The sequence below is a fragment of the Hemiscyllium ocellatum genome, chromosome 4, assembly GCF_020745735.1.
Source record: "Hemiscyllium ocellatum isolate sHemOce1 chromosome 4, sHemOce1.pat.X.cur, whole genome shotgun sequence".
In the NCBI taxonomy this organism is placed as follows: Eukaryota; Metazoa; Chordata; class Chondrichthyes; order Orectolobiformes; family Hemiscylliidae; genus Hemiscyllium; species Hemiscyllium ocellatum.
The window spans coordinates 35,875,713-35,888,562 of NC_083404.1; the positions used below are offsets into that span (position 1 = coordinate 35,875,713).

At 39.2% G+C, this 12,850-nt stretch overlaps 1 protein-coding gene across 1 annotated transcript in view; it reads right to left on the bottom strand.

The window, feature by feature from the left end:
* The window catches only part of LOC132815176 (dual specificity calcium/calmodulin-dependent 3',5'-cyclic nucleotide phosphodiesterase 1A-like), a 579,100-nt gene that overhangs the window by 87,223 nt on the left and 479,027 nt on the right, over positions 1-12,850 (bottom strand). Inside the window, exon 4 of the mRNA XM_060823990.1 lies at positions 4,946-5,059. Coding sequence (XP_060679973.1) covers positions 4,946-5,059 — 114 coding nt within the window. The remainder of the gene's footprint in view (positions 1-4,945; positions 5,060-12,850) is intronic.

Consider the following 12,850-nt stretch of genomic DNA (forward strand, 5'->3'; position numbering starts at 1 on the left):
CATTTCCGATTTACCAATGGCTGTGCACTAGTGCCAATTTAAAGTTGGACACACACTATATTGTGGGTTGGTTTTGCAATTCATGCACACAATTTCGATCAGCATGAGAAAAACTGAAGTAATGTATCAGGAAACCCCTATCTCAAACCTAAGACTATGATCCATACCTGTCAGCAGTAGATAAGTTCAATTATATATGTCAATGACAAAACACATGCAGGAATTGGCAAAGATATGTAGCCTTTAGGAGACCTTGAACATGCATCTGGAAAAGAAGAAGAGGAAGATTGTCTACCCAACTGAAGATTTATCAAGCTATAGCCCTGTTCACTCTGCTCTATATATGAGACTTGGGTTGTGTAACAGCATCATGCCAAGAAACTGAAATCGTTTCACTTGAAGATCTCTGGAAACATCTGAAGATCAGATCACAGGAGGAAATACCAGACACTGCAGTGTTCACCCGAGCCAGTAGGCGAAGCGTCCACATCATATCAGAATAGTTACTACTGAATTGGAATGATTATGTCGCCAGAATGCAAAGCAATTCTCATAGAAGGTCAACTCTAGGACGTACATTCAAGGCAGTTAAAGGAAGCACAGTTAAAACTCTCTGGAGGTTATCATATAAGAATTTTGATATTAACTTTGATTCCAGGGAGAAGGTTACCCAGGACTGCTGCACATGACACATTCAAATTAAAAAAAAAGTCTGTTCCACCCCTTTCAAAAACACGCCCATGTTGGAGACAGATAGAAATATTAGGGCAGGAATTCCTAGATCAGAAATTCAGTCACTGAGGTATATGCTTTGTTTTCAATGGAAATGTTTTGGTGTAGTTCAGTTTTAGTAATCATCCATACATCCCTCAGAATCGTACCAAGAAGTCCAGATGATGAAGATAGTCAACTTTGCTGCAAAGAATGAATACCAAATATTCAATCCTTCATCTCTATATAATGTCAAGTCCATGCTTTACTGTGATTAGATTACTTACAGTGTGGAAACAGGCCCTTCGGCCCTACAAGTCCACACCGAACCACTGAAGCGCAACCCACCCACACCCCTACATTTACCCCCTACCTAACACTATGGGCAATTTAGCATGGCCAATTCACCTGACCTGCACATCTTTGGACTGTGGGAGGAAACCAGAGCACCCGGAGGAAACCCACACAGACACGGGGAGAACGTGCAAACTCCACACAGTCAGTCACCAGGAATTGAACCCGGGTCTCTGTTAACCACTGTGCCACTGTGCCGCCCACAATATGGGGTCTCAATCTACTACTAACTAGGGAAGATAAATAAAAGCAAAATATTGCAAAGATCCTGGAGATCTTAAATAAAAGCAAAATGTGATGAAGAATTCAGTAGCTCAGGCAGCAGTTGTGGTGAGAGAAACTGAATTGACATTTCTAGTACAATGACTCTTCTTCAGAGCTACGGAGCAAATAGCAAGGGTTGTGAATCGAATGCCTGAAGGGGGGAACAGTTTATTGTGGCAGTTCGTCATGTTTCCAGACTAAGGTAGTCTGCTCTGTGGAGAACATGTCTGGTGACTTGAAGATGAAGCAGCTTTTTTTGAGTACAGTGTGAAGCTGTATCGATGCACAAATTGTAACTGAAAGCACTTGAGAAATGATCTCTTGGTTGAGTAGAGACGTAAGTCATGGAATTGGCTTTAAAGTCATGGCTCGTGGAGAAATATATTCCGAGTTGATCTTGATCTTTCTCTGCACCTTCTCTGTAGCTATAACATTATATTCTGCATTCTATTCTATTAACCTGATGTACTTATATAAGGTATGATTTGTCTGGTCAGTACACAAAATAATACTCTTCACTATATCTCGGTACTGATGACAAGAAAGAATCAAATCAAATGTGTTTCCTTTTGTTCTGCCTGGAATAATTAGCTCAAACCACTAGTGTGAGGCTTTCATTGTCTGATGAATCCTGCAGTCTGCCATATGGGAGTGGTCAACATTATGCAAACTGCAGTCTTCTTTTTCAAAGTGCCTCATGATTAAATGAAATACCTTAATTAACATTATATACCCAATTTATATACCCTTCCAAGGGAATTTGCTCAATATTGAAATACTTTATGCATTTATATTAATGTTCATAAAATTCTAAGTGGCCTGGATATATCAGGCTTGATTATGAGTTCCCAACACCTCAGAAACTGTGGATGTTCATCAGCATGCTGAAAATCCAAAAGTATTTCAATTTACCAGCCAAGGGCCTTTTAACTCAACCAGTGCACTGTCAAATCATTTCCACAGAATTAGGCTGAACTGGTGTGGTGATGACCCATTTGAATCAATTTCAACTCGAATTTGAAGGGGCCCTCCAAGTGAGCAAGTTTATGGGTTTCAGACTCAGGGGCATGAGAGCAGCAGTAAGCAGAATGCAGAGCAGACATTTGAAAGCTGCCACTTATTTCGGTGATTTCCCCAGATGTGATGCTGAGGGCTGTAAAGGTTTGCAAGAAAATTTTGTTTCACACAGATAGGAATAAAAAGATTGTTGGAGAAATCAATGAGATGTGTCTGAAGGCTGTCCATGAGGGCAGCAGCTGTGGTTTCATGTGAATACATTAAGTGCTATAAAGTGGTTTAATGACCTCACAGGTCCAGAACATCGAGTACAGTACAAGATCATAATGTGCAAATTGTTGCAAATGTCCAGTTCATAATTCATATGCTTTAGAATATGGCTTTTAGATTAGGAATCAATGTTTTAACTTTAGATACGTTAAGAGAAGGGAAGGTGGTGACATCATACTAATGTCACTACACTATTAATCCAGAATCCCATGCTAGTGTCCTGGGGACACAGGTTTGTATCCTACTGTGGCAGAAGGTGATGTTTGAATCCAATAAAAATCTGAAATTTATTGCTAGTCTAATGACAACCACTGCCCATTGTCGTCAATTTCTATCTGGATCACTAATATTCTCTGGAGAAGGAGATCCAATATCCTCACCTGGTCTGCATTACACATGACTCCAGATCCACAACCAGGTGGTTGATTCTTGACTGCCAATCTCCTGAATATTAACAATTACAGACAGATAATAAATGATGGCCTGGGATTTGAGGCTTGTTCTCATTTCCCTGAAAACTAGTTGAACGGTAGAGTTTGGGATCTGGCTTTACCGCTCCTCTCCCTTATAAATTGCTGTTTCTCTGTACACAGCAGTTAGTCTTAATTGTTTGTAACTGTACTGTTGAATAAATTTTTAAAAAATGATGGCCTAGCTAACACATCCACATTCCACGAACAAATAAAGAAAATCATCTGGTTAGGAAATTAGTCAACCTCTTAAGTGAATGCATTTCAAACCAGCTTGGAGTTTGATGGTAAAAAGCTAGGCAGGTCAACCTACAATGTTAGAAGTGTAAAACAATTGAAGCAAAAGTAATACATCTCCGGGCTTGTAATAGAACCAGAAAAAGACCTACCCTTACTTCAGTAAAATATTTACTGTAAATGTTGTATGTAATTTCAAGAGGAAACAAAATTGGGAGCCAGTTATAATCAAGAGAATACCTTGATAAGGACAACAATTATGGGAAAAAGGACTGGAAATTCAGTCAGCAATCTAAATTTTTCATTTGTTGGAGATAGATCATTGTTACTTGAGACCTTTAAAGCATGGAGTTTCTGGAACATGAGGAAGAAGCAAAAAACTGAAAGCGACCCTCCAGTCACCTCACAATAAATGCCCTCAGAGGGAGGGATTCAGGAGGCTTGGCCATTAGACATGGGCAAATGGGGGAGGGGAGGGTGGCACATCAGCTCCTTGAAGACAGAATTAAATATCAGACATGTGCATGACATGCAAAACTCAGCCATAGTAACTTGATGCGAGCAACAAGTGAAACTGGAGAAAGGATAATTTTACTCAGGTGAGAGATGTGATTTAACTGGACAGCTACCATTGAAAGTGGTAGGCAGAATAAAAACAAATACATTTTAAACTACTTCCGAAATATTTTTAAAAATATTTTAAAATTCATTCTATAATATTTCAAGTTTCAATGTTTTCTACTATTCCCATTGAATAATCCCTGATGATTTTATCTACCGTTGGACTGACTCTGGTCACGGTCTGTATCCACTACCAGTGCAGGATCATTGATAAAGGTGGTAGACCTAGGTCCATTAAGAACTTGGCCCCAGGAAATCCCATTTCCTGGCAATGACATGTTTGGGTTTTATTTGGAGGTTATTGGACTAGTGTAGGTTAGGTAGGCTTCAGTCGGCACAACATCGAGGGCCGAAGGGCCTGTACTGCGCTGTATTTTTCTATGTTCTATGTTCTATTTGGACAGCGATTGAAGCAGAGGTCTGTTGTAACGTTATTCACCCTCAGTTAAGGTCAGGCTACTATTTATTCCAGAGAGCCAATTGTAACAAAAATATTCTAAAATTCCAACAAAAATATACAGAAAGCCTTGGGACAGCGGAGAGAGAAATTCAATTCAGGCAATGGTGTAAAAGGGTAATATCGGATCACTTGTTCTCAATAAACTGAGCCTGTTATTCATTTCCATTGCAATCAAGGGAATTAAATACAGGTCATTCTGCTATAACATGCATTTTGTCAATGTGATTGACGAATAGATAACACTGTTTCTAAAGCACAAACATCTAAAACGTGTGGTAGCTATAGGGTGATTGCATCACCAACACTTTAAGTGTTATTCGTACTGTGCAATACTTGTATAGCACAAGGCCACATAAGAACATGACGATTGCACTATAGAAGAAATAATTGTGCAGGCAACATATATACCAGCCAGACAAACCAACACAGCTTGTTCTGCACCACTTTCCAAGGTGGATTCCCATTCTGGAAACTCACGATAGTGTGGCTGAAGTTGAGAACAAAAAATATAACAGTCTCATAATATGGTTTGCATGCATACCGTGTCTCATCAATGTAGACAGTCTCGAGCACTGTAGCTGCGTAGTCTAAATTCTTCTTCAGATCTGAGACTGAAGCTTCACCTCGTTCCAGCTGTTTGACCAAAGATCGCAATCTAGAATCAAACAAAAAAAGTATTACATTAACTGTACTCCACAAAGCAAAGGAAGAAAAAGCAATTTGAATAGGTTTATAATGAATAGATTATTTGATTGCCATCTGTCATTCTAAATGCAAGAATCATTTCTACGTGGACTGTGTCTCTTTGTGCTTTCCCAACAGTGTGATTTGAAGTTCCACAATTAAAGTTTATAGGGTAATCTCATAGTTTAAGATATTTTCCTACCAAATGGGCAGTGGAAAAGCACAGCAAGTCAGGCAGCATCCAAGGAGCAGGAGAAACTATGTTTCAGGCATAAGTCTTTCATCAGGAATCTGGAGCATAGTGGGATTAAGGTGAAGCCTTTGCTGAGGACTGAATATTCATCCTCAGTAAGGGGGAGGAGAAGGTGAGGCTGATGAAGGGCTTATGCCCAAAACCTTGATGCTCCTGCTCCTCGGATTCTGCCTGACGTGCTATGCTTTTCCAGCACGACACTCTTGACTCTGATCTCTAGCATCTGCAGGCCTCACTTTCTCCTAACAAATGGACAGCCAAGAATAGCATTTAGTTTAAAGAAAACATTTTCAACTGCAATAGCCATTTACAATATACAATCAAGAAAATGATTAAAGCTAGTTCATGATGTCATGTTACAACAGTGGTATTATTCCTGTAGAATTTGTCATCCTATTATGGTGTCAATGGCTATTGCATGCACTAACTCTGTAATTCTGCACACCCACAAAGGACTGGATCTTGTCATGGAGCATGGAATCGGAGAATGGACTGAAACACGAAACCCCTATTTGATGATTCATAATTCCTAGGAGAACAGCATTTTATGACGATCTATAAAGTACAATACATAGTAACACAAATTACTATAAAGTAACTGCGGACATATAACTTTCCGATACAAATACCGAATGTCAGTTCTGAGGAGGTTCACCTGAAACAAAATCCAACATCAACAAATTTAATACTAAAACTGATACAAATGCGTTTAACGCAAAAGGCCATATTTTTGCATTTGGACCATTACAAATGGCAGGTGGGGACCTAGATGGGAAAGTTTGACTCGACTCCACCCTGCCCTAGCCCTCCCCAAAAGTAACACCTTATTTTTTTTCCCAACAGGAGAAAGAGGTTGGGTGTGACTCACATCGGTGAGAAACCTAAACTTAACAAGACCATTTTCACACATGTTCATTTCAAGAAGTTTACTCATGGTGACCTATCTGAAACATATGATTCTGAAGGATCCTGACAGGGTAGATTTGGACAGGATGTCAGAGAATCTCGAGCTAAGCGTCACTGTTTAAAAATCAGGAAACACCCATTTAAAACAGAGATTTGGTGATTCTTTCTTTTTTCTTTGAGAGGGACATAGTCTTTGGAATTTTCTTTCTCAAAAGATGGCAGAAGCAGAATCTTGAATATTTTTCGAAAGATGCAGACAGATTCTTATTAAGCAAAGGAGTGATAGATTATCAGAAGTAGATGAGGAATGTAGATTGATGTTACAAACAAATCAACCAAGATCATACTGAATGTAGAGCAGGTTCAAAGGGTTGAGTAACCTACTCATACTCCTCATTCATTTGCTTGACGTCATTAGCCAACATTCTCTGCTGGTTTGGTTTGACTACCATCTGCTTTAGGTTAGGGAGGAATATTAACACCTGGTCAAGCTGGTTCAACAGAGCTCTTTGTTTTATTATTATGTTATTAGAAATGTTTGGCTAAGTTTCAAAAGCTACAATTATCTCACCACTGGGTTCTGAAATGACAGTTTAAAGATGCTATTTACAGAGTAGCTGTCTTTGTTATTAGGTTCAAACCGAAACTTGTTTTTACAAGACTAAGAATCATCAGTGAATCCCTGCAGTGTGGAAGCACAACATTCGGCCCATCGAATCCACACCACAGAGTATCTCACCTTCCCCACCCCCCTGCCCCACCCTATCCCTGTAACTCATATGGATAAACCACATAGCCACATCTTTGGACTGTGGGAAGAAACCGGAGCACCCGGAGGAAACCCACACAGACAATGGAAAATGCACAAACTCTACACAGACTGTCACCTGAGGGTGGAACTGAATCCCAGTCCCTAATGCTGTGAGGCAGCAGTGATAACTACAGTGCCGCTCCACAGGGGATTTCAAAGTTACAAGGGCTCTGTAACTGGGAGAATTTCACTATCAAATATAGACTAGATTACTTACAGTGTGGAAACAGGCCCTTCGGCCCAACAAGTCCACACCTACCCGTCAAAGCGCAACCCACCCAGACCTATTCCCCTACATTTACCCCTTCAGCTAACACTACAGAGTTTTTGAGACTTGTCAAGTTGGATATTGAGTGAATGGCTCATGATGTGACATTGAGGGGCTAAGAGGTCAGGAAGGATGGGTTGGGAGCATGAGTTGGTATTGGATTGTCAAGGAGTGTCTGATGGGACTTAAGGGGTTAGGGTTAGGGATTGGGTTAGGGTTAGAGATTGGGTTACTGATGGACACTAAGGTGTGAAGGCTAGAGGCTCTAACAATATCTGAAACAACTGGGTGAAACTTTCAGGGAGTCACAACAAGCCCTCTAACTGATCAACCTTACACTCCTCTGTCCCAATGCCACTGAATTTCTGTTACAAGCTTTGGCAAGTCCAACTCCAATCCACATCTAGAGTGGAATTCGTATGAGTAAGGGCGCTTTTCATTGAGATGAGTCTGGCAAGCTAGGAAAATTCCTATTTTGAGGGAAATAGGAAATTTCCTATTTTAATTACAGCAAAAAAATCAGTCCTATCGAAAATAGATAAAGGTGGGTGCAGCTATGTAAATAAAAACCAAGGAATCAAATAAAAATAAGATCGCCATAATCCCAAAGACCATAGAGCTATTCTCTCATGAGAGAGAGAGAGAGAGAGAGAGGCAACTGGTGGTGGTTTAACCTGAGGGGAGAGGTTGGGAAGGACAGTCCTTCATGGTAACCTGAGCTGTGGGCAGCACTCCGCATTACAAATTAGCTCCACAGCCAATCAAGCATTTAAAGAATCAAATATTAAATGTTAACCTTCAGAAAATGCAAATTAGGTAGAAAACCTATTTTGAGAATATACTATAATGGTGGCTCAGTTTAACATTTTTGAAGTTCTTTTAAGCATTGAAGATCCACTTTGCACATGTTGGTCTTCAACATTCAGCTAAACCATTCCCCATATTTTGCATCTAATGCATTATTCTTCCAAAGCATCAAAATAATTATATCATCTTGGTTTTCAAATCATTAGACCCCTGGACATCCTAACTAATATAGCTCTTGGGGGTAACTGTTCCCACCATCTAACTTGCCCTGTAACCACAGTATTTATAATCAGTGTTCCAATTCAGTTTCTTGTCAAGAGTAACGTGTAGCATGTTTATGTTAGAACATCCAGCAGTGACAATGCTACTGAATCTTCCACCATAAAACAGTCACAGGATATTTTAGAAATCAGAATAAAATTAAGCAAAATTAACTTCTAATGAAAAGGAAAATGCATTTGACAGATTTTTAGATTCTTTGAAGACATAACAAGGAGGAAGGTAGCAGGGAAATCAGTTTATGTTGTATATTTGCATTTCCAAAAAGCAGTCAATAAGCTGCCTCACAAAAATTAATATAGAGATAAGAATTTTATTGTGTAGGTGGTGATGTATTAGCATTGTAAAGGACTGATTATCTTGAAAATGAGATAAATGGAACGCTTGTTAGGTTGCAAACTGCACCACAAAGATTGGTTCCGGGACCTCAATGTTTTATGATATACACTAATGACAAGGATGAGGGGATTAACTGCAACATAGTTAATTTTTCTGATGTTAAACAGATAGATAATGAAATGAGCTGTTATGAGGATATAGAGTCTGCAAAGGGATATAGATAAAAATTAGTTGACACAAAATTGGCAGATTAAGAATAATGTGGGAAGGTTGAGATTGCCCATTTGGAAGAATGGAAAAGCAGAATATTACTTCAATAGGGAAAGACTACCCATTGCTACAACACAGAACAATCCGATGTCCATATACAATAATCACAAAAGGTTAGAATGCAGGTACACTGTAATTAAGAACAGAAGTAGAAGGTTAGCCTTTACGTGATGTGAATGAAGGACCCAAGTAGGGACTCCTTGCTACAATTATATATGCTGAAACCATGTGCAGTTTTGGTCTCCTCATTCAAAGAGGGTCATTGTTGCATTCGAAGCAGTTCAGAAAAGGCTCATTAAGCTGATTCCTGAGCTGAAGAAATATGAGATGATGAGCAGGCTGGGTCCTCGCTCATTGGAATTTATAAGAACGAGAGGTGATCACATATCACCTTAGGGCGTGCAACGATAAACATGACAGGGCCTTGTTCCAACATGGGATAAACCCAGCCCTGGTCATTTTAAACCAGCAACACAGAAACGTTTTATCCTGTGCAGTAATCTGTGAAAATCCGAGAGGCCAAGAACTATTTAAAGTAACAATTAACAACTTTATTTCTTAAAGTACAACAGAGAATAATTAACTAACAACTACTTACAACTCCTTCCCCAACCTACCTTTTACTTTCTCTTCTAAAAAACTAGTCTGATGAAACCCCTGATTAAAATTTACCAAAATTCAAATTTCAAAACCAGCCAGCTGTCAAATCTTCCCTTTGTATCTTCCTCTAGAGATTTTTTTCTTAGGATTTCACTTTCACAGGTTGATAGATAAATGTACGTTTATGACAGCTGTATTCCAGGCAGTCTGTACATGCTAGTGGCTTGGCAGTTCTCCTCTCAATTGTTCATTTTTCCTGGTCTTATAGCCCTAAAGCATCGGATTGTGTCATTGGCTTTTAATATTGTCAATATATTCAATTCAAACTTGATTGGAGTTTGGTATTTTTGGGGGTATAATTTAAACTGATTGGTCTAATTCAAATTTGATTTTTTTTTCCCTTGACAACCAGCTACACTAGCTGCTGGACCACATGCTACATTGTATCTTGTTCAGAACACTTGATGCTACCAGGTAGTTCTGCTAGTTTTTAACTTTCTTAAAGGTACAGCACACCCACACTTTCAAAAAAACCTTTCCTCTTGAGAATTGAGAGTATAGTTTAAAAGTAGACTATCCCAGAGATCAGAAGGATTTTCTTATTGAAGATCATTCAGGATTCTCTTCCCCAGTTGGGTGACTGAACAAATTCAAGGTTGATATAGAAAGATTTTGACTAACAACAGAGTGAAGGGTCTTGGTGAATAGGCAAGGAAGTGAAGTTAATGCCACAATGAAATAAACTTATTGAATGACGGAGCTGATACAGTGGGATAAATGGCTGACTCCAATTTTAATGATGTTAGCAATGTGCTCACTTAAAATGTGCAGGGGGGTGGGAGGAGAAATTGTTTGATTATCAATAACCAAAAAGAAACAGGCAGATTGTAAAGGAGTCTTCTCAGTTCACCTCATTCTCTCACTAGCATTCATTTGAATACTGATGAAAGTGATAGCTGATTTGGAGAGTGCAACCAGAGCCAAGTCCACAGCAATTCTGAACATTTAGCTGAACTGCAAACACAAAGAAGACAGAAAGCAATATTGATCAGACAATCAATAGTCAGAGGAATCGACAGGCTAGGTAGGAAGTTAGCAAGTCAGAACTTCTGAATTACTCCAGGTTTCACTCACAAGTGAATATAGAAATAAGGCAATGAAACAGATGACTATGTGGCTAGAAAGTTGATGCAGGAGGGAGGGCTCAGACACTTGGGACAGGATCGGGGGAAATGGAATCTGTAAAGGCTGAATTGGTGGTACCTAAAGAGAACCAACAATAAGTTCTTTGTGGGTCACTTTGCTCATGCTATTGGGTAGTGCAGGAGCTAGGAAACAACACTAGAGAGTATGTGCATGATGCACAAAATACTGGGAGATTTCAGTAGCATTAGATTAGAACATATTAAGTTGTGAGGTAATTTCAGAGGAAAGGAAAATGTAAAAAAGGATAATCAGGAGTTTTGTGCATGTATTTACTTGCAGGCACGGAGTGCCTTGTGGAAGTCTGGTGTCTTGAATACAGGATAGACCTAGCTCAAAGATGGGTATCAGCAAAATGCTGCAGATGCTGGCATCTGCACTGAAAACAACAAATGCTAGAGATCACAGTGGGAGAGAGAGAGAGCAAGCTAATATTACACTTGAAACATTAGCTTGCTCTCTTTCCATGAATGCTATCTGACCCTCCCTGTGATCTCCATCACTTGTTGTTTTCAAAGATGGGCATATTAAATATGCCTGGGTGCAAGGTGCTCAAGATAACTAGAAAAGGTAGAAAGATGACAGTATTGATTAGGGAGAAAACTGCAGAGCTGAAGAGAGATAGATTGTCCTCGAGAGTTTAAGGATAGAATCAAGGAATAAAAATGTGCAATTACATTACTCCCTATAATTTCTAGGCCATTACCTCGAGAGAGATGTAGCAGAACAAATACGTGACAGCACAGTGACTTGGATCCTTTGCGCATAATCACAAAATGATACAAAGCAGTTACACAAAGTAATTAGGGCTACATATGGTACATTGGCCTTTATTTAAAGGGTACAAGTATAAAAGTAGGAACATCTTGCTACAACTGTCCATGGTATTGGTGAGACCACACAGAGTACAGTTTTAATCTGCTTATTTCACAGGTTGGGCCGAAGGAGTTTAGGATAATGAAAGATGGCCTTATTGAAACATGAAAATTTCCAAGGAGGTTACCTTGGTAAATGTTGTGAAGTTTCCCTTCATCTAGGAATCCAGAAGTAGAGAGACCCATTTAAAAATAAGGTGTCTCCAACTTAAGGTGGGGATGAGGAGAAATTTCTTCTCTCAGAGAGTCATCAATCTTTGGAATTTTATTCCCCTAAAAGCAGTGGAGGCATTGAGTGTATTATGGGTGGAGACAGATTTTTGATTGATGAGGGAATCAAGGGTTACGGAGAATTGGTAAGAAGGTGGAGTTAAGAACACCATCAGATCAGTCGTGGTTTTATTGAATGGGACCAAATAGCGTTTTCCTTCACTTATTTTTTACGTTTTCAATCCTTCTCAACTACATAAATCCCTGCCAGGACATTGGATCTCATCTTCTTGAATCACAAATCATCCCTTCATCATAGATGGTTCCTTTCTCAGAAGTGACCTTTACCCAAGGCATGATGGCATGTGGGAAAGATAAGTCATGAATGATCCAAATCAAATGACACATGTAATAAAATTTTAGATGATTGGTCTGTGCCTAAGTGTGATTCTTAGGTTTACTGAGCTCCTTGTAGATATAGAAATAGGTTAAAAAAAGGAATAATTGCACCATACAAATAAAGGGAACAAATTGATGAACACAATTCCAACTTTTAAGACAAAAGTTGCAGCTTCAGATAGAGTGCGAGCTGGGGAAATATGATTTTTTTTCTGTGGTGAGGGAGGTGCTGTCATGACATTTTATATGAGAGGACTGTGACAAAAGAGCGAACCAGAGACCAGCAGCAAGATGTGACAAATGAAGCTCAGAAACATTCATTAGACGAATTGATGAGCTTTATGACTTTTTTCTCTCTCTATCTTTCTAAAATGTGACATTTGCTTAAAATGGTACTGAGGAGATATTAGTATTGCATTAATTCAGTTACTGGTCAAGCCACTTGATACATTTTCGTTATGTGATATTTCAAAATTTATTGAAATAAGTAAAGCACAATAAAGATGGTAGGCTAGGTGGTGCGGCATACTTGTAACTTGTAA